General features: G+C 44.8%; 5 protein-coding genes across 5 annotated transcripts; 2 read left to right on the plus strand and 3 right to left on the minus strand.

Moving 5' to 3' along the window:
* Positions 1 to 438: 438 nt before the first annotated feature.
* PAAG_06985 (calponin) lies at positions 439 to 2,476 on the minus strand (the record flags this gene model as incomplete). The annotated part of the gene is made up of 2 exons (XM_015846084.1): positions 439 to 2,210; positions 2,299 to 2,476. The coding sequence occupies 2 exons, from the start codon at positions 2,474 to 2,476 to the stop codon at positions 439 to 441; spliced, it is 1,950 nt and encodes a 649-aa protein (XP_015700519.1).
* Positions 2,477 to 2,988: 512 nt separating this feature from the next.
* PAAG_06986 (hypothetical protein) lies at positions 2,989 to 3,753 on the plus strand (the record flags this gene model as incomplete). Its single annotated transcript, XM_002791029.2, has 3 exons — positions 2,989 to 3,061; positions 3,151 to 3,267; positions 3,380 to 3,753. 3 exons carry the CDS (start codon positions 2,989 to 2,991, stop codon positions 3,751 to 3,753), a joined length of 564 nt encoding a protein of 187 aa, XP_002791075.1.
* A 2,557-nt stretch (positions 3,754 to 6,310) lies between these two features.
* On the minus strand, positions 6,311 to 7,939 carry PAAG_06988 (regulatory protein wetA; the record flags this gene model as incomplete). Its single annotated transcript, XM_002791031.2, has 1 exon — positions 6,311 to 7,939. One exon carries the CDS (start codon positions 7,937 to 7,939, stop codon positions 6,311 to 6,313), a length of 1,629 nt encoding a protein of 542 aa, XP_002791077.2.
* Positions 7,940 to 12,673: 4,734 nt separating this feature from the next.
* Positions 12,674 to 13,962, plus strand: PAAG_06990 (hypothetical protein; the record flags this gene model as incomplete). Its single annotated transcript, XM_002791033.2, has 2 exons — positions 12,674 to 13,217; positions 13,286 to 13,962. The coding sequence occupies 2 exons, from the start codon at positions 12,674 to 12,676 to the stop codon at positions 13,960 to 13,962; spliced, it is 1,221 nt and encodes a 406-aa protein (XP_002791079.1).
* Positions 13,963 to 17,946: 3,984 nt separating this feature from the next.
* PAAG_06991 (hypothetical protein) lies at positions 17,947 to 18,816 on the minus strand (the record flags this gene model as incomplete). Its single annotated transcript, XM_002791034.2, has 4 exons — positions 17,947 to 18,124; positions 18,200 to 18,244; positions 18,316 to 18,390; positions 18,527 to 18,816. The coding sequence occupies 4 exons, from the start codon at positions 18,814 to 18,816 to the stop codon at positions 17,947 to 17,949; spliced, it is 588 nt and encodes a 195-aa protein (XP_002791080.2).
* Positions 18,817 to 21,179: the final 2,363 nt, after the last annotated feature.

Below are 21,179 nucleotides of genomic sequence, written 5' to 3' on the forward strand. Positions count from 1 at the left end.
TTGTCCGCTATAAGGAATTGGGGTGTTGCAATTCTCTAGGATGCGAAGCAGGAACGGAATGAAACGAAGGGTTAAATACACAAGGGTAAGTAAATGTTATTTAAATTCAGAACATACTCTCTCTATAATCAAATTAGCATTTGCGGATCGAATGTTAGTAGAAGAAGATATGAAGGCAAATGTAAATTAAGCTAAAATCAACAAGAGTTATTCATATAATGTTCTAAAATCTCTTTAAACAAAACAAACTCAAGAAGAAAAAAATGAAATGAAATGAAATGAAACAAAAAAAAAAGAAAGAAAGAAAGAAAAAAGAAATAGTTACGCGAGGATGTCAGTCAACGTCGAGTAAAAGTAGCACTGGTGAAATGTACTGACGAATATGTTTGAGGCGGTTTATGACGCTTCCATAATTCCCAGCAATAGGAAATTGAAAATTCAAGGAGGCGGACGGGGTCCAATTATTTGTCTCCGTGCACCTCCAAACAGTCCAGGTCCACCACGATTCTGATTATCTCCACCCATATAGCCATATTGGTTGACATCCCACGCACCCTGCCCAGGCCCTGTGCCCGCAGTATTAACCCCTCGGTCTACGGCCTCCTTGGTTTGTTTCTGGCTCTCTTCCCACTCTCGCTGTCGTTCGCGTTCTCGTTCCATTTCGCGCTCAAGCAGCGACTTGGACGCCCAGCCTCCGGCTCGTGTCTTTTGAGTTGAAGCAACCCGTCTGGCATTCTCCTCATCAACTTCTGAGCTTGATGAAAACTCAAGGGGTCTGTGAGACGCTGGGCGGGGAGGTTCAGGGGCCCTGTTTTCAGCTAAGAAGCGGTCAATTCGGTTTTTATTGACGTAGCTTGTCGGATCAGGTAGAGGGCGAGGCGCAGGCGGGGGATTCGTATTTCTCGGCGGTTTCGCCGGTGGCTCGGGGAGAGAGCGTGGAGCTAACGCAGGCGGAGAAGGTTCGCTGGAGGGAGCACGGTCGTTATAGGACTGCCATTCGGATCTAAGTAATTTGCGTTCTTCCTCCAGGGAGGATGCGTCGTAGCTTGGCTTTACCAGAGTGTGTCGTTCACGGCTGTGGCTCCGGGATCGGTCTGTCTGCGGATCCACCCCTTCCTGCTGCGTGTTACGCGAACGAGCAAGTTCCTCCCGCTCACGCTCATACCGACGCTCTCTTTCCTTGGCGAGTTCAAGCTCCCTTTCAAGTTGTTTTATGCGCTCACTTTCATTTGATGCTGAAACGGATGTCTTGAACTGCGATGCTTGATACTGACTGAGGAATTGGCCATTCAGCCGGGCGTCACTAAATTCTTTCTTCCTCAGCCGTTCGTTTTCCAGTCGCTCTTCCGCTGCTTTGTCCTCCAGGCGTCGACGATTGTCTTCTTCATCCCACCTGCGCTGCTCTTCCGCCCATCTTTTCTTCTCTTCTTCCACCTCTCGCCGCTCTCGTTCTTTCAGTTTCAGCGTCTCTTCCTGCCACCTAGATTCCTCTTCAGCCCTAGCACGCTCTTCTTCTGCTTTTAATTCTGCTTGTCGTTGGCACTCCTCCTCTTCTCGCTGTTGCCTTAATTTTTCTTCTTCGGCCTCTTTTTCTCGTCTTTTCCTCTCTTTCTCCGCCAAGGTGGGCACATCTGGGGCCGGACTGATGATTTGTCGCCTTGCACCAAAGGATATTCCAAGGTTGCCTTGGTTTGCGCCTCCCATGTAGCCATATTGATGTATATTCCACGCTGGCGTCGTGGTGCTTTCCTCTTCTTTATTGATCCAAGCACTAACAGCATGTTTTGGCGATGCAGGCCCAGAGTGGGTTTTCGAGGGGCTGTTCTGTCCAGAGGCAGAAAGCCTTCCAATCGGATTAAACGTGCCAGAGTTCGGTTCGTTCGCGTTACTAACACCCCTCCCTCGAGTGTAGGATGGCGATCCAAGGCTGGTACCTTGACTAGACCCAGTGAGTTGAGGACTCATTACATCGCCCCTATTCTTCATGCCAATTGATCGTGGGAACCTCCCTGGTTGAAGTGCGTTGGCTCTCCTGCTAAAGGCACGTAAACATTGTAGCACCTGAGCTGGATCCTTCGATTCGTAGAGATCCACAGTGAGAAAGACGTCGTGCGGTTGGAGGCTCAAAGGGGGGACTTGACATGCATGTAGAAAATGAGATATGTTTTCCATTTGAACGAAAGGCATGTTCGAGTCCCTGTATTTGACACCTGGAGACACGGAGAGGTTGATAAGACTTAGAGGAGGAGTTCTGTTAGTAGAGAGCCCAGAAAAATCCCCCAGAGGGTAGGATTTTACGGTAAACTTGCCGACATAGGATAACTCCACTCTTCAGAAGTCCTAGTAGGTCTCCCTTTGGTAACTTCTCATGAAGCACCTCCTCAATCCACTCCCGTATTTCATTGGCTGCCTGGGGAGTATACCGAGATAGCCGCATACTTCGCAGATCCTTATCCAACGACGAAACAGACGCCATGATGAATCCTGGCGGTCTTCTGCGCTGTAAAAGAGCTCGCGATGAAGATATAATTACCTAGTCGACCCAGGCAATATAACGTGGGCAGTAGTTATGTGAAGCGCGGCGGATCCTCAACAGACACATCCACGCTACGGAATAAATGAATTGCGCGCTACGAGCTTATATCATATGAAGTGAAAAACTAATATATTTTTGAATTGTTGGAGACTGGCCATGGTCGCGCACTGGTTGATGGAAGTGTTGCCCTTTAATCTGTGTCGTCAAGGCGAGTTGATGAGTGACGCGGGATTCGTTACGCTAGAGAAATGAATGACGACGTGGGTGGAGTTTTTAGGTTGGTTGGTGATGCCATCAGCGCGACACCGCCACCAACCATCGTTAACGACCACCAGAGTCTTGGATTCCCCCACCACTTTTGCATACAATGTTATGATAGCAAATACCTGGATCTTATATAGGTGTTCGATATCAGGAATATGTATGGAGTATGTTGCGACTAGATCATTAAAATGAGCCCTATAAATAGCCTCTGGTTCAAGTGGAAAAGCCTGAAGCTTCCCTGGCGCAGGACCTTTCTTGCAGGTAGTTATTTACCCCGAGAACTTTGCGAGAAACCAGCTCCTTGACGGCTGTTTTATTGGGATATAGGGGACTCTTCTGATAATTCACAGGAAGTGATCTGGCGGGAAACACTTTTTGGGAGTTTAAGGATGCTCTCAATGCAAAACGACTCCGGCGAATCGTGAAATTCAATCCGAAAACGCACCTTGCTGATGTGAAGGTCTCCCGTAGGTCTATCTCCATCTCATTCTAAATTCCACATCAAGTGTATTCTTTACAACTCGATAAAATATCAGCTTGACTATGGATACATCCCGCTAATTTTCATGGAAATGCCAGCACAATGGCATCAATGGCTTCGGCATGTTCGGGAAGAACCACCAACGATACAAGAGCAACAAAACGATCTCCTCCGTCAAGAACGCATGAAATATCTCGCCAGGCTCGCAGATGAGCGATGGGCTAGCAAGCCGTCATTCCTTGATAAACCACAGGAACATCAGTTGGGCCCTGCGATGCAATCCTTCCAAGAGTTGCATCACTCTAACGCCTCCCCACCTAACAGAACGGAAACCGTGCGCGGCCCAGATGAGTCAGGGGCGGAGTTTAAAAATCAAGATGTAAAGGAGAAGGCCCCTTGGGTGCGACAAACCGGTGGGCCAAGCGAGCAGTGGCAACCTGAATCGTGGACACCAACTTTGAAAGGCAGATAGAGGAGGGTTATGCTTGGATGGCAGGTTAACTGCTATCTTGATGCTTGGGCTGGAGATGAACTCTTTTTTGCGAAGAATGACCACTTCCAGTTGTCATTGATGCCTGATGTGGATTTGCTCCACGCAGTGCTTCAGCCAAATATTTTGACCCAATTATCTCGCAATTCCAATTTTGCATATTTGGGCAACATCCTGTGGCAACACAGCAACGACGTGCTAAAATGGATATTACGATCCACGTTTCGGAACGTAAAAGATGTCCAAGGAATGGTGGATCAAATTTTACCCAGCTACGCCATTTTTCTCCCCAATATCAGTTTGGAGGTTCTTTTAGCCGTTTAGCGATGGATAGGAAATATGGCGTTGGATAAGGTGAAATTAGCTGCCTCTTTTTTCTTGGGTTTTCTCTCACAATGTATATTAATCCCTGTACATTAACTAATGATAACTCGGTATCAAAATACAGTCTTATTATTCGATGCTGCCTTGCAGCTACTGGATACGTTTCCCTCAATTACCAGAGATACGCATCTGCGATATAAAATTTGTTGGGTTTTTTAACCGACATGCAAGACTGTCATCATCCATGCATTTATTTACCAAAATAAAAAGATAGATACAACTCCACAAGCCATGTAAGATCGTTGTATCTTCCGCGGCGTGTTATGTTACCCATCCTCTAACTTGAAAACAATGGCCAACAACAATTTCAACAATTCGTGACATATTAACACTAATAACAATTCCTGAATCTACGAACAGTGTGTGCATTTCGTGCATTGCCTAACAGATATTGGCAAGTTGGGTTGTATGCCCACCCGGAATTCTCGAAACACGCCATTAATTATATGCACAGCGGAAGTACCCCAGTGCGTGAAATGAGCCTGACGTGTTGGGAAAGAAAAGGGGTTATATAATTATCTCGAAGACTTCAGGTATTATGTTGTTTTGTGATTCCAGAGCGGCGAGTCTGATGTGGATCCGGCGAGAAACGGGCTGTATGTGGGCGGTCTTACGGTTGCATGTCTCAATAATGCAGGACCATGTGTAACCGTGGCGGAAACGGGGGAAGCAGAGAAAAAGAAAGAGTTTAACTAGTTGATTCGCACAATTTGGTTGGTTCAGTGGGTTAGTTATTCGGTGTTGATTTCATATTCTGTGATATTTGTTCATCTGTCTACTGAATATTAAGAGCTATCCAAGGGTGTTCAGATAGCTTCGTCAAAGGATCTAGTGCTTCATTGAATAAAGGGGAGCATCCAGGGGAGCTTTGACATCAGGCATCAAATCTCTCTATTTCTTGACACCCTCATCAAAATTTGACAGAGCATTCAAATCAGGTGTGATGTCACAAGTAACCTGCTAAGTATATTTATATATATATATTGCAGCATCTGTGTGACAGTCTGCAGTCAGTCTGTTTTTTATCTCTCTTCTCTTTTCTGTTAGCTGCTGACCTGCTTTCCTTTCGTATATCAATTCTTATATCCCTCTGTATCAGGCCGAGTTTGAAATGTTGAGGGAAAATTTAGACACATTTACATTCAATTGAATGATAATTTGCAGCTGGAGGCAGGTGGAGATTGAAGGTGTGAGAACCTTTCAACATCCTCTGAGGTGGCCATTATAATCCAGGATTCCTCCAGTGACAGGCATGTACAACCTCATTCAATTGCCTTGATTCTGCGACAGCATGAGTGGACATTCTCTTCTTACATCTCAGAATAAAAGTATTTGTTTAGTTTATTTTCTATAAATATCTCAATATTAGACTGTTTTTCTCTGTTTTTCTTTTGCAGTCAGCTAATAAACTATGATTCATGGCTTCTTTGATGATATCTTGCACTTCTGATGACTTGATATATATATACTTCTATCGCTACCTTACTACTAAGCAAAAGAACAATCTAACTACTACAAATCTACATTTATATAAAAACAGCTGGCTGGCAGCTGCAACATTTCATTTCCTCTTCACTACAGATATATGAATGTGACCGAATAGCACTTATATTCATATAAAGGTGCTTCTATTGAGGTTGTTTTAAGTAGTCAGCAGGCTGATATTCACCTTATTAGTCATGTGATCAGTGATGTACCGAGATGTAACATGCCTGCAATGCTAATGAAAAACATTCGGGACAATGGGTAACCAGGGAGATAAGGGACAAAGCAATTGATGATAAACTGAAAAAAAAAAAAAAAAATGCCAAACATTCGGGACAATGGGCAACCAGGAGATAAAGGGACAAAGCAATTGATGATAAACTTAAAAAGAAAAAAAGCCGTGAACTCATTTATATGCATAATGAAAATTTCAGCCAAAAAAACGGGGGGTCGAAAATGAAGGGTAAATATCTACTTAATTTGTTCTGGCTAAGGGGAAGGGGAAGCGGTAAATGGAGATTATACTGGAGGAAAGGAAGGGGAGGAAATGGGTAGGAAAAGCATCTCTCATACCTCTGGTGTATATATTTCATCTTCATCTTCATGTGCACATAATCGTTATAAGTTGTAGTGGAAACAGTTCGTTCCGTCATCCTATCCACTTGCACTCTTAGCTGAAAACCGCTTCAAGTCCTTCAACATCCCCACCAGCTCTCAGAACTGCTAGTAAAGCTGCCTCGCTGAGCTGTCTTCTTTTATCGCGCGCTTCTTGTTCTCTCCTAGCTTTGGTCTTCGAGCTTCCGCTGGGAGCCACGCCAGTTAAAAGTTTCTGACTATCCTCGGGGGTGTAGTTTACAAAAGAGATGATCATTGGAGGTTTCGCAGCTGGGTGTGAGGTGTTGGTTGGAATAGTAGATTCCCCTTTAGTGCCCCTAAAGGAATTTGTGGAGAGACTGGAAGCTTTGCGGATGTGACCCCTTCGCTGACGCTGAGTGTGCGGATATATTTGCTGCTTTGACCTCGACGACCTGTGGATTAAGTTGGTGGACGAGGATCGAAGTGGCAGGCTCGCTGACATCATGTTGGCTGGAGACAGCGACAGGCTGTGGGATATCGGCACGCATTGTCTTTGGCTCAGGTCCTCAAATGGTGATGTTCGCGAAATGGGCATTGGTGCGGGTGCTAGTGGTGTACATGATGACCGACCCATACGTTCTGGGCAGGATAATGCAGAAGAGGAAAGTGGTGGTTCCCCCGCAGATCTCATATCGGGGGATTGTTTTAAATGCATCATCATGTTGTTACTTTGTATTATGTGGGTCTGGTGGGTTTGAGGTTTTTGCGGTGTTGGGGCTATGACCATGGGTTGGCGGGTGCTCTGGGAGAAAGACTGCACGTCGGTGGTAACTTCCAATGTTGGCCACCAAGCTTGGGTAACAGGGCCATGAAGGCCTTCCGTGGGGTAGTTCAAGGCGGGCAAATCAATGGGTTCAGTATTCCAAGAGGACATGGACGTCGGGTCTGATCGTTGTGAGCGCAGAATGTGATGGTTGGGTGGGGAGTGACTCGTACTTGTTGAGATTACTGGCGTCCGGTGATCAAGGCAAACGTTCCTCATCCTTTGGCCTGTACAATGTGTTGAAATAGACGTAGACTGTGAGTGGTTTATCATAGCAGGATGTTCATATGTAGATTCCCAGTCGACGTGGCTACCCTGCAAACCACCGTTCTGCTCAGCTAATTGTGGCATGTTTTCGTGTTGGCCAAACCTCAGTGGTGATGAGGATGAGAGAGGGACGCGATAATCTGAAGCTTGGATATTAAAGATCTGAGGACCGTTTGGCCACTGGCTCTGGTACCCCATCGCAACGCTTCCTTGTCCTGAGAAGGGCATCGAATCCAGATGGGAATCCTGTGTCTGCATCGATCCTCTGGGACTATTTAACCCATAATTGAGAACTCCGCACGGTGATAACGATTCGTTCTTGTATGCGCTGCGGGGAGGCGAAGATGGAGCAGATGTATATAGACCAGGTTCCTTGTTTTGCTGGAACACAACCGTCACATCGGGGTTAGGATCCCTGTACTCCACATACCCATGGCTTGGGACGAAATTATGTCTATCATCCATTGCCAAAGCTTGATCTGGATGAAAGGATAACAGATCATTGCGCAGATTACGAGTCTGCAACTCGCCACCTGTTTTGCAAGGAGTTCCTGCATCAAAGAGATTGCTGACACCACATGAAAAGGGAACTTCCTGTGCTTCTTTGTCGGCAACATCATGCAGAGTGTGCATAGTAGTTTGAGGAGTAAATATACAATGGAATGAATGATCCATCTGCTGGAAAGGATTGGTGGGGGCTTTGTCGACCGTTTTCATCAGATTTTCCACCTGATTGACACGAAAATTAGCTATGGGGACGAGGCAGAGAAGGCACCTTTATATATTTTTTTTCCCTAAAGGGAGAAAAACTATATGCTCAGAAGTAAGGACAGACAATGTATTTACCTCGCAAGTGCTACCTGATCCCTGTGGCAGAGGATCTAACGGACGGTCAAGAAACTTGGAGGGGTGAATAACAACTGTAGGACGATGAAGATAAAACAAAGCAAAATGCACAAATTGAAGATGAATGTTTGGGGACCTGGAGGTCTCCAGATAGAACTTTCAGTGGATTCCCGTTAATTAGGAGGATCGATTGAACTCACTATTCGAGGAGAAGTTGGATGTTCTCATGTTTTTATATATATAAAATAAGAATGAAAAGGGGAAGAAGCGAGGGGGTGTGTGGGTTTTATAACTTGAACTGAGAAGCTGGAAAATTGACTGAAATGATTTATTATCAAAATATACTTGATGGTCAGACATCCATCGTCGCTGTGGCACTGTGGACTCGGCATTTCTTAGCCTTGAGAGATTATTTTTGAGCATGCCATAAAGCCCATGCAGTAGCATCGAGACACCAAAGGAAGGTCAAATAAAAAGCCGTTAGGGTTTGAATCATCGAAAACAAAGGAAAATGAGTCTATGAGGACTAAAATGAAAAATAAAATGAAAAATGAGAAAACAAAGCCCCCAAGAAACCTTAACCCAGATCTCCTGATCTCATGGGTAATGCCTGTTAAAAACGCATGGAAAGGAGGACATACTTCTGGTCGAAAGGGGGCTGCTACGGTCGCACAGGATGGGGTCCTAGTGAGAATAATACAATCCCTGTGCAGACTCAAGATGCCCAAACAGGATTCCAGAATTAGCATATTTTTGGGGTCAGCCGAGATATATCCAACGGCTACTGGTTTAGATACCGCTGATAGCCAGACGGGACCTGTAATCCAAAAGTAATTTGAATCAATATGAGGTAATTGTTGATATGAACTAATTTCTGGGAAAGACGGACGGGGGTGTAGATAAACTTCAAGGAAAATTGTCTGCTCATCGATATGATTTGTGGAGGGAAGTATCATGATGCATAATAAAACGCCAGATGATCCAAACGGTCTCCACAGAGCAGACAGGAAACACGGGTCGAATACAAGCCAGTGGTGCCTGGCCAATCGTACCTATGCGGGAGTCAATTCTGGAGCGATTTCGCCCTTTCATAAGAATGTTTGAGTCCGGAATGGCTTCTGCACGGAAGGGTTTTTTTTTTTTTTTTTTTTTTTTTTTTTCACACAGATATTAGAAATTAAGTATGAAGTCAGTTGCAATGGCCGCTGTGCACGCCACCCATGCAATGTAAGAGCTGCAATGGGGAATGAAGCACGTTTTGTGCAGTCCATGACTGCATGCTCATGGATGATGGATGAAGGACGCAGTGTTCACATTCACGGTCCAAGGCAACTCCACGTTTTTGACACAAGCGCCATTCATTTATGAGGCAATAAGATGATATTCAGCTCCCCAACAATCAACAAAGACAGTCAAAATTCGCTGCTACGTCGATCCTTGTCTCAATGACTAGGACATGAACGAGGCGTAGATGATCTCTTCCAGGGTCAAAATAAAAATTTCGGCATGTAGTACTTTCATTCTGTATGCCCTTGGCAACTCCGATGAATAGACTATTCAAACTCAAAAGCACAAGCCATCCTGATCAGATTCAAGGGCTGTAGGGACGTCGTTGGGATTGACGGTGGTAAAAAGAGTGGGTACATCAGCACCATCAAGAACGAGGAGCCAACCACACAGTGAAAGGAGAAGGAGAATACGTCCTCATCAACCAACAATGGTACCATGCAGTCGGTAGAGCAAAAAGCTAGATAATGATGTCAGCTGGATACCCAGCAATAATAGTTAGTATAGAAGTCAAAGAGATGTGGGCAGGAATAGGAATTATAGCAAAAATAATAGCGTTTTTGTATGCGGCCTTTGTGAGGAGTTGATACTTTTGAGGTTGATGTTTGTCTTTGTTGTCGGTGATTATGTAACCAGCTCCTCTGCCCTTCCAGGGCTAGTTAGCTAACTAGTGAGCTAGTTAGCATGGAACTTAAACTGGAAGAACCCTCCCCCCCGCCCCGCCAGCTGCCAACTTACGCGGGAGATGCGCGCAACGTCGTTCGTCCTTCCCACGCTCCTAACATACATGATCTCCGAATATATCAGCCCCTGATTTGGGGTTGCTTCCAGCTCGTTTTGTCTCCTCATTCTTGTGCAATTGTACATGTATACTTACATTCCACTTTCAATTATGTTCTCATTGCGAAATATGTACAGTACAGGAGTTAAACCAAAGCTCTCCAGTTATCGTACATGCACGGAAAATTTGTTGGTTGTGCGGCAAGAATATCAGTGGAGAGAGATGCAGTGCCGGCAGAGCCAGCCATTTTGGATCCAACGTCGTTTGATGCACCTGGGTAATATTATTTTACTTGTTCCCTGTACATTGCTGTGTAGTATTCTTTGTACGCCGTGAACAGGAACTTATTCTCCCAGAGAGCAGGAGCAGGCACCGGGTGGAACCACGAACCTGTTCAACGCTAGGTAAAAGGCCTTTGGACGTTTAGTATAGGGCTAGTATGCTGCAATAATAATCCAAATTTCCCCTCAATATGAAATTTCAATGTGCGTATATTGAATCAGAGTCAATATATGCTGTGAGCCTGTAGGATTACCTGGAAGTTTCAATTTTACAACACGGAAGGTATTTTGAAGGTAGTAAAGATGTGATACCCATTCACTGGCAAGTGACAATGAAGGAACCCGTAACATTTCCAGCCAATAAAAGACTCTCGGGATATATTTATCTGTCTCTTTTGGCGTACAGTGTAAAGTCAATAATCAGTGTTAGTGAGCGACATCCCAAATAAAAACGCTCAACCGGGGATCGATCGGAAAAAGGCAACACTTCTCAAATGCTATGTGGTTAGTTACTTACCCTACGATGTCGATCAGAGGAAACCATAAGCGTCTCAGGCCAACACCACCCCACGAATACGCAAAAGGTACCCAGGCTGGCCTTCTGTTAGAAATTTGGGGATAGATATAATACCTGGGCTATCCGGATAAATTCCACTAAACTTGATGAAATATCCCGGTTTCACATTGCACCAACCATGGTCCTTTCGCGCCTCAAACAATAGCAAGCAAAACTAAAGAGAGTGTTAAAAAAAAAAGGAAAACAAAATATCAGTGATAGAAAAAGCAAACACCGGCAGGGACGCAGAATGATTGGCAGTTGTCAGATCAGGTAAAAAAAAAAAAAATCTCATCTTGGTAATAATGTCGACACACATTACCCGAATCTTACCCTGCTAAGCTACGGGCCCAAGGAAACTTCGCTGGAGATTTGCACAGCACGTATTAAAAAAAAAAATGGTACCGTCGCAGTATGGGGTTTGGGCTCCAAAATCTCGATTGGCGCCTAAAATCAAGACAACATCACGATGCATCTGGTACAGATCAACAAGCCAACTTCAATGTCAAGGTCAAATTCTCACCAAATAAATCTCCTCTCCTCTTGAACCATTTAACATAGACTTCGCTGCCTCTTTATACATCTATCAACTGCCCCATATACCACACTCTACTATATATCAGTTGGTGAACGCATAGAAGGGTCCGAGGATTCCTAGCTTCATTCCTCGAACCTAGCACTTCACTCCATAGTATCCGGTTCAACGTAACCGGGATCCCGAGAGAGAGAGAGAGCGTGAGAACTTCTCGTCTGTCTTCCTATTCGAACATCTCCAAAAATACGAAACCATAAAACCGCTCTGCGTTTTAAAATCTTAGTGGATGTCGTCTGTTTCTGGATCGAGAAACCACCCAAAACGGGACAGCCCTATCGCACCCCTATTCCAAGAAGAGGCCTAGAGCTCAGCATCAAGGTCACCGCGATAGCGAACGCAAAATTATTGTATTGTGTTGCTGGCTGAAGAACGGGAATACCTAATACTCTTTGGAGAGACAGAGTCCAAATTTCTCCTTTAGGATACTCTCCCGTTGAAGCCATTCAAAATCTCAACGACCCCAGTTCCCCTCAATTACCGCAACTTTTCCAGATTTAATCCAGTAGAAGAGATACCCACAAAGAATACCTTTAAATATGTCCTGCAACTCCGTCTTGTCTGGTGTGGATGTCCTGCTGGGGTTGTAACTCTATCCTCCAGTTCAGATGTCTTCTCACCACTTTGGGGGAAGCCCCCACTGTCTTATTCACCTTCTCTAACATCTGCGGTCCACTTCACCTATCCCCAGCCGCTTTTTTTTTAAAGTGTTATTCCTAACCTCTTTGTATATTTGTCGTTAACCACTTCTTGTCAGCCTTTTATTTTGTATGTCATTATATTTCATATATGTCATCCTTCCTTTCGTTCCTGTTTTTGTTGATTGCATCAACAACACACAAAGTCGCGATTCAGACGCTTTATTTTACAGTTGGAAATCAAGACGCCCCTTTCCGGCCACACACTCCTTGCTCGACCCCGGAAGTTATCAAGTCGTATTAGATTTCTCCTGTTGGCTTCATCCACACATACTTGACGCGTTTTCAAAGCAAACAGACTTCAACGGAAACGGTAGCTCCCGGAGATGACTTCCTCAACTACCACTCAGACCGTTCTCGAAAACGAGCTTTTGTCGACAGATGCGATGGTCCCTCCTAATGCTGATGCAGTGAAACAACAACCCGGAGCTGACGGAGATACCCTCCGACTTGATACCACCAATGTTAAGTTAACGCTTCCAATTGGGCGCACCCGTGGAGCTCACTTTCGCAACGAGTCCTCAGGCCTTGAGCTTTTGTCAATCTCCGAAACCCCTGTCGCATCCTCTCCTGCATCAGAAGGCATAGACATTTATTCACCATTGTCATCATCATCGTCATCGCTTTGCTCTTCCCCGACACCAACCTTCATTGGCCTCAAATCCATTCTTAAAAACACCTTCAAACCTCAAAGCGCACAGGGGTTCAATTTGATGGATTCTGACACAGAATATGAGGAAGAAAATGATGAGGATTCTGATATTGATGGAGACGACGATTTGAACGAGGATGAAGAGTCTGAATCTGACGAATCTGACGAGTATGATGAATCCGATGAAGCTGATGAGGTTGATGACTCTGATAACGAATGTAAGATAAATATCAAAAACGAGTGTGAACACTGCACCAACTTGCTAATATCATTTCCATGAAAGCAGATTCGGATGAAACAGGGTCCTTTATTTGTTTTGCCAAGTCTGTTCATTTCAACCTCAACCTTGATGTCCACATCATCCCGAATAGAGAAGGAAATGGTGACGACTGTGGAGAACCGGAATTGACGTTCCACGAACAAGCACTCCTTAAACAAGGGTCAAAACGCGAACGCGAACGTTTCGAACAGTATAGTGTCAATAACCAAAGTTATGACTCCGATGAACATGGACGTGATGTTGTTGAGCTCGACAAGCAACTTTTCACAGCTTACGTTAATGGTATCCGTAACATGAATGCCGAGGACTACCGATCCGTCGTTCTTTCTCGCACCCTGAATGCGGGTCCATGCGAAGTCGATGTTCTCCCTTTCATCGAGGACCTTGTAAACCAATATCTTGACCGCGTTGTGGAGTCGCTTCTCGGATTCTTTCAATACCTATTTCCGGACGAGGAATATCACAACTTGTTGTTCTTTGCGGAGGACGTTACTGCATTCGACGATCACAACCGTATCGTTTACAAACCTAGTTCGAGTGACTGCCAGCAGGTAATTACTCAGCACTTGACAACTAAACTTGCCGGCACCTCTGCCGCCATCTCCGAGAATGGCATTCTTGAGTGGGTCGCCGGAGAGCTCATCGAACCCCTGGGGCGCCAGGCTTTGTTTTACGACCTGTAGGATTGCAGGCTGCGATGGAAAGGATTACAGAAATGACCTCTCTTGATTTTCTTGCTATTCCAACTCTCACTCTTTTCGTCCTTTGTGTCTCAGCGCTCCATTCTCCGCCATCTTTTACTACCCCGTGGACTTTCGGATTTATCTTCCCTTCTTTTACATAGCTTCTTGCAATGGTGCTCAAAGGAGAAAACGGGAAAAAGCTAGGAACCACATCCGCCGGCTAGACAAACACCAAAGAGCTTTTTTTTACATTACAAGTTAGGGAGCTTTACCTTGACCGGAAAGATTCCTCTGACCTTCATTCTAATACAGCTTTCTCTTCCATCATGGCGTCTTTTTTCCGTTCGAAAATTGTCTTGTTCGTTGGAACTTTCGTCTGTATGTAAATGGATTTGTTAATATGCAATTCTCAATGAATCAGCAGGTTCACCCCAAACTTCTGCGCTTATAGTGATAAGGTAAACCCTGTAACCCTCCGTTAAAAAGTAAATTGCCCTTATTATTTAAAAAAGCTTTTAGGATAGGAGACATTTTTGATCTCGCGGATCTCCCGGGAAAAAGGGTATCCTATTCCCAATGTTTACCGTCACCCCTAATTATATATTTACCCCTGTTAAGTCGTTGGGTTGTGGGCCCCTGAGGTTATTACTCAGCCAACCCGAAGTTGGCCAAAGTCAACCCAAAATCAACTTCACGGGGGTCCAAGAGCTGGTTTGAGGTCTCGAAGGTAGCTCCCAACCCACCTAGATCACATCTCCAAGTGTTATTCCTCCCTAGTGAGCGGAATATTGCAAGGAGTTTGACTCTACCAGACAGTGAAACCGCAGAGCTCATCTCTGGGCGTCCACACAAGACGTATCTTATTGGGTAACTATAGTAACTACCTAGATGCCTGTCTGTCTCTCTCTATGTCCAGAGACTGAACCAACGGTTCACTTGGGAGCGTGGGTTTTTGACCAATGGTCAAAGAACAAAAGTTGACTTCAAGGCCACATGGGAAATTCAAGATGTTGCAAGGATCTCAATGGTGTTCGATGAATTCCGCTCTACGGCTGCAAGCCTTTTGCGGACTTTCTCCTGTGATCCGACAAACGACCTCCTGCACTCTATTCCTGACTCAATGCATGTTATGACGAGGGGATCCCAGGTTCCACGTTTTATGCAGAATAATCTGCCAAAGCGGGGACATGAACAATAATGAAGGTGTTGGGAAGGGTAAAAGAGAAGTCAAAGGGAAAGATTACATAAAGAACGGTTTCGCCAGGTTTCTCCTACAAATATGCATAATTTGACTTGATTCAAGTCATGCGGGAGCTTTTTTCTTTCTTTTGGTAAAGGCTTCTGATACCACGACACTTATTCATATGATGGATTTTGGCCCCCAGGTTACTTGCTGCTGATGGGGAATACATAGTCAAAACCGCTTTGACGGACACACGGGAATTGAACCGGTCAATTCCCACAAGCCGACATCGCTTGGACCTACTTAGTAATGATGCGGAATAGTAACCCCGGAATGTTTGTGATGGTACGCCACCCGGTCAAAGATGGTTGATACTCGAAGTTCAGGAACTCGTGGCACAATTCGACAGGATATCTGCAGTTGCGAATGGACATGCGCACATCAGCCCCAGATCCATTTATTTAGGACTTCCCCTCAATTTTCTTTCATTGCCTCGATTGCTGCCTTCGTCCAGGGGTACACCCTGAGACCTTGATTTGTGGTCTCCATTTCATTTTTTTATGACATCCAAACTATTCAAGCAATGCCCCGATCATTGGTGTGACAGCATAAGGAGCCAGACGCCATGTCTGCCACGCGAGCTTCCCCCAACTCTACTCTTTATGGCTCCTCGTAGCTTTCCCAATTTCTTCCTTCCGGTGTGTTCGCAATACTCCTTGACCCACGGTCACGGAGGCATGCTTAATGCTGCCGCACGTGGAAAACTGGGGATTTCTATGTCTCCTTCTGTGTTACCATCATTTACAATCCGTGCATTATCTTGCTGTGTCTTCCTAGTCGGTAGTTAGCTATTTTGGTCCGGGCACCGTTTAATCCGAATCCTGTCGTTTGAGGCTCAGCTTGAAGTTGGACCTACACTCTGCTGCGTTGCTGCATTTTATACAGCTAACAAAAAGCTGGAATGGGTGTTTGCACATTTGAAGGTAGAAAAACGAACTGTTAAATATTAGACTCCCAAGCATGAACTCTAGGTCCCCAATGTTAGCCGCGACTGTTAACTACATGCAAAGTGGTCGGCAAAGCTGTGGTCTTGTCATTCCTTATTGGAGTGATATTGCTCACAGAGTAGCTGAAATTGTTCAGCATAAAACTTCAGCGGATATGATGGATTTACGTCAAATGCCAATTCCCCAAGAATAACCTCATTTGCTTAAAGCAACGCCTCTACTTAAGACTTGGTGATACGGGGCGCGAAAGGAGAGAAAACAGTATTCGGTCACCAGATTCTTGCTCAGCCCAAGGATACTGAAGCTGTGTTTACACTACATGATCCTGCTTCGTCGTATCTTGCTCTTCCCCACGAATCAAACTGACTAATGTATAGATTTGGTTCCACGTTTGCCAGGATATAAAATGGTCTCTGAGCTGTGATAGTGCAACTACAGGCGACGTTGACAAGACAAAAGATTTTAAAGGGTTGGCTCTAAATATTGCAAAGTTTGGTTGATCCCGGTAACCATCGAATAGTTAAGATCGATGAGGTTCCCTAAGTTCAATGTTCACCCGGAGGATAACCTTATTTTCGTCTATTCTACCTCTAGAATAATCCATACATGTTACCCTAAAGTCTCCTAAATCACTGTCGATAATTTGATAGAAAAGAGAGGTACTGAGGCACCAAACATTCCCCAAGTCATTCTATTTTGAACAAACCGAGGTTAGTGGCAGTTATCAATTGGTATTTTATTGGATTTGTGCCTGCCAGCAAAGCGTTACCAGCAGAGGTGAGCAGGGATAAATATAAATTAACCTTTGATTTGGATAAACTACCCATAGCGTGCAACCAAGTTGCACAAGGATTGAGTATTGCCGTCAAAGTCCCTTCGTTTGAGAACTGTATCTCGTCCCAACTCAGGAATGCCGGATTCCAACACGAAATGGCTCAATTGTAAATAACAAATGCTGGTGTGCCATATCCGCACCATATATAGCGAATTCCAAGAGCGCGTCCCTGGGTAACCTCCATCTACATGACTAACCCAATAGCCAACACCGAGATCTCACAGTACTCCCCGTCTACCTTAGTAGGTTGGACACGCCCAAGAGGATATTGGGCCTTGTCAAAATGAAAAGCAAAGTTCCGGTGTCCCATAAATTCTTCATGCTACAAGTCGTCCTGGATTTGGTTGTTCTAGGAGCAAGGAGCATACGGATCTTTCTCACTAGATACGGGTGCTTCACCTGAAGCCAATGAGTGCATTTACCCAACTGGAAGGCCAATAAACCTGGGAAGGGAATATCTGGTTTGTTCCATCAAATTTAGGGATAATAATGAAGCGACAACACCCGAAGCTCCGGAAATTTCGCGTCAGCTTGATTTTTTCTCCAATGATTGGTATTCCTGGTACTGCAATCATTTTCTGCGGGAGCACGGTTGCGTGTTGGCCGCGTAGCGATGACGGATTCTTTCAACAGAATTACAGATCACACTCCTTTGGGATCTTCATCCTGCAATTCTCTGTGCCGTAGTAGTGTACCAGCTCTAACGATAGATGGAAGGAATTTGCTATTGACGGCTTAAACTTCTACCGGAATGGTTAGTATTTGTCTGATGCTAGTAAGTGCCGTAAAAATCGGAAATTGCAAACAGTTCAGTCAAGCCTTGCCGTGTAGTCAAGGAAGTGGTGAATCGCGCCTTGAATTGCACCAAGAAGAAATGATTAAAGCCGAATAGTTGAGACGGATGGTAAGCGCCAGCAAGCAAAATGGGCTTGTTTTAGCATGACCACTGAAATCGTGATTTAGCCGCCTGATGGGACCGTTCGTGCGTACTGCTTGTCCTTCGTGGTAGATAGCTGGCGTGCCAATTTGTTTGAGGCAATTATGGAAGCCTTTAACGCTCCATAACCTACGGAGATATTGATAAGGCCAAAAGCACTGTAAACTTCCCAAATCCTCTTCTGACGGACGCCATTCAGCCTAGGAACATTAACATGTCATCGTGTTTTGCACTTCATCTTTGTTTTGTGCGTTGATGTCCATCGCTATTTATACCCCCTTGCTGAGAGATTCTGATTGAGGTTGCCATCATAGGGCATCCTCCAGTGGTGATTAGAAATTTGAAGCTGTTTGCATTTGCCGTTTATAAATCTCATAGATTGGATATTAACCAAACACTGTAAGGTCGCGACTGGTGTATATTGGACCAAAGAGATAGCAGCCCAGATTTGTGTGATATGGTTTCACTGACATCAGTTAACTATAGTTGAGCCAATGTGGTATCCACCACATATGAAATAATGCTCACCTCTGGCTTATCTGTGTTTACAGCACACTATCATCTGCATAATAAATAAACAGATAGGACAACGAGGGCATTACAACAAGCCAGATTGCCTCGTGAGACCCGCCGGAACTCTTCTGCGAGCTGCAAAATCAATGCATCGTTCATAATTAAACCAATATGCGGAGGTAATTGGGTAGACTTCGAATTTGCTACACTGCACATGCACGAAGAGTGCAAGGCAGACATCTAAGCCCAATCGCTCGCCTTCGCCAAAGAATTTAAGTTGGAATGTCAACTGCGTCTGGCTCAGCAAATTGAGCTTAACCTGAGGGCTTCCGTCAAGGTGAGAGTCTGCAAAGTCATCTTTTGGACTCCCTAATTCCATTCTCTCCGATCAAGTAGCTGGAGGACATGGAAGCAAAGCCGGGGTTTCCTGTTCTTCCTTCATTCTAAATCGCTGGAGTTTGAGATCTGCGTAATCATTCGGTGAATCAACAGAACGCTCGACCCCTAAAACTCCCAGTTAGCTTATTCATAACCCGTCGAATGACATGAGCTCGTAAACCTGGAGAAAGATATATAAAATCCCCAGGTCCATTTATGACAGGTTCAAACCTGTCATATTGCCTTCCATGTTTGAAATAAGAAATGCACGATCCAAATTCAAATACTTGTCAAATCGTTTAGCATTCGCAATCTACTCTGAAAGCACACACCCGGATGGCTTGCCCCCCCACGAATATCAGGGGTATCGTGAGCACCATTCATGATGCTAAGGTTGAATTTATACCATCCTCCAAAAATTCCGGTACTCTTCAAAAACCGGGGAAGGAGGCCATTAAAAGACACCAAGCACACCCAAAAAGATTCTCTTTTCACACTCCAACTGTAAAACGTATATCGCTGATTTCTTTTATTGTTGCTTGGAGCCGGCACACGAACAATCCCTTTCTTTCCGGATGAGGCTGAAACCAGCTATGCTTGTTGCCATCCAGGAAATCCATTCTTCAACCTGGCAGCAAGGATTATGCCCTAAGTTAAACATTGCTAAACTGCCATTCGAAAACTCAGCAAGATGGTATTTTTTCTGCTGAAAACCAGGGTATTATCCACAATGGATGGGCTGGTAAAGTCACTTCAAATTCCCGAATCAAAGCAAAATTTTAGAAACGTTGAGGCTCGGAGCCGAATCATGATGTTAATGTCACTTCGTGATCACTGGCTGATAGTTAATCAGTCTTGTTATTGTAAAATATGACATGTTGCCTGAGCGCAATCCTGAAGCATTAGCCAGTCATATTAAGCACCTCCTGTCACAGTCTCCTCCATTTTCGACTCCACATTTCCCCTGTGATTGATCAGAACAGTTGAGTTCGTCAGGAGTGGGATCCGCGGTTGGGGCTGACACCCACGACGGCCAGCCATGCTCGAACACCCCTTGTTTGGTCGCTCGGGTTGGAAGAAGTTCTCCACGCTAACTCTGAGCAATTATTTATCTCTCAACTTAAGCATCCATTTCTCCATTTCAGGTTTATCGATTCGCGGGCTCTGCAGAGAAGTCAGTTTGGTGAAAAGATGATTTCTTTTGTAAGTCCCTGAATGACTGATACCTTCTGCAACTAGTATGATTCTGCAGAGGATAAAATAGAAAAACGCCTGAATTTCCGCAGCGGTGTGCAGTCTATGAACAAGACGCAGGAGGCGGGAATCACCGTTTGTGACTCCCATTTTGCATCCATAATTCGAGGTCATGCCCTGTATCATGAAATTAAGTTAATCATTGCATATTTTGACGAAACTTGGAACAACGTCTGGTCGGTTCTCAACCCTCAATCCAGAGTTAGATGTGAAACCTGATCTCCTGCAGCAGCTCTTGTCCATTTGCTACGTAGCACCCAACCGCTCTGGCCAAAAATTCGGATGCGTCATATGGGTCCCTCCATGTATTTGACGGACGTAGTTGTGTCCATATACAGTACCTATAGGTATGCTGTTCATATGAATGTCAATAATGCTTTCATCTACCCATAAAAATTTGCCTTCGGGAACAACGAAATGAAGGGAGACACAGACGGGATGTCCCCGAAACACCCGATCAGCTAGAGTTCCCAGCACAGGGCTGCTGGATCAAAGACCTTTCAATTTTGGATAATTTAAGATCCCGCACACCGGATTTTAATTTCCCAAGGTGAGAAAATTCAGAACAGGGGATCATGTCCGAGCCGGGGTGAGGGTTCGGGAACTCGGTGCTAATGGTATCCATCCGGTAGTCAATTCCGAGTGAAATGAGAACCGGGGAGTCCACAACAGCGACGCTTCCGAAGAGATAGGATGCACTATTTATATGGAGATTCCTATGAACCTGGCGAGGAGCATGAATATATATGTTCATTGATCCATTGCAGCTAGGAATGATAGAAATGATATTTTAAGTTCAATCGGATTTTAGTCTGATTATCATTAAAATGTACGGAAAGGTTTCTCTTCACCTGTACCACCCACCGTGGGATTCAAGCTGGAACTATAAAACAAAAGATAGTGATGGAAGCCGCCCCTTCAGACAAAAAAACCTTTCCTTTCAGCCCTGACATTCTACCACTGGAAAGGTTGATGCGCCGCCAAAGAAGGTCCTCATTACCGATACTCTCTACTCTTTTTCATTGTTTGGAAGGTTGAAACTTTTCAAGTTTTTCCCAAGTTCACAAGTTGCTGAGCCACTGATGAAGGGAGCTCCTAACAACTCCTCAA

The sequence above is a fragment of the Paracoccidioides lutzii genome, assembly GCF_000150705.2.
Source record: "Paracoccidioides lutzii Pb01 unplaced genomic scaffold supercont2.21, whole genome shotgun sequence".
Classification (NCBI taxonomy): domain Eukaryota; kingdom Fungi; phylum Ascomycota; class Eurotiomycetes; order Onygenales; family Ajellomycetaceae; genus Paracoccidioides; species Paracoccidioides lutzii.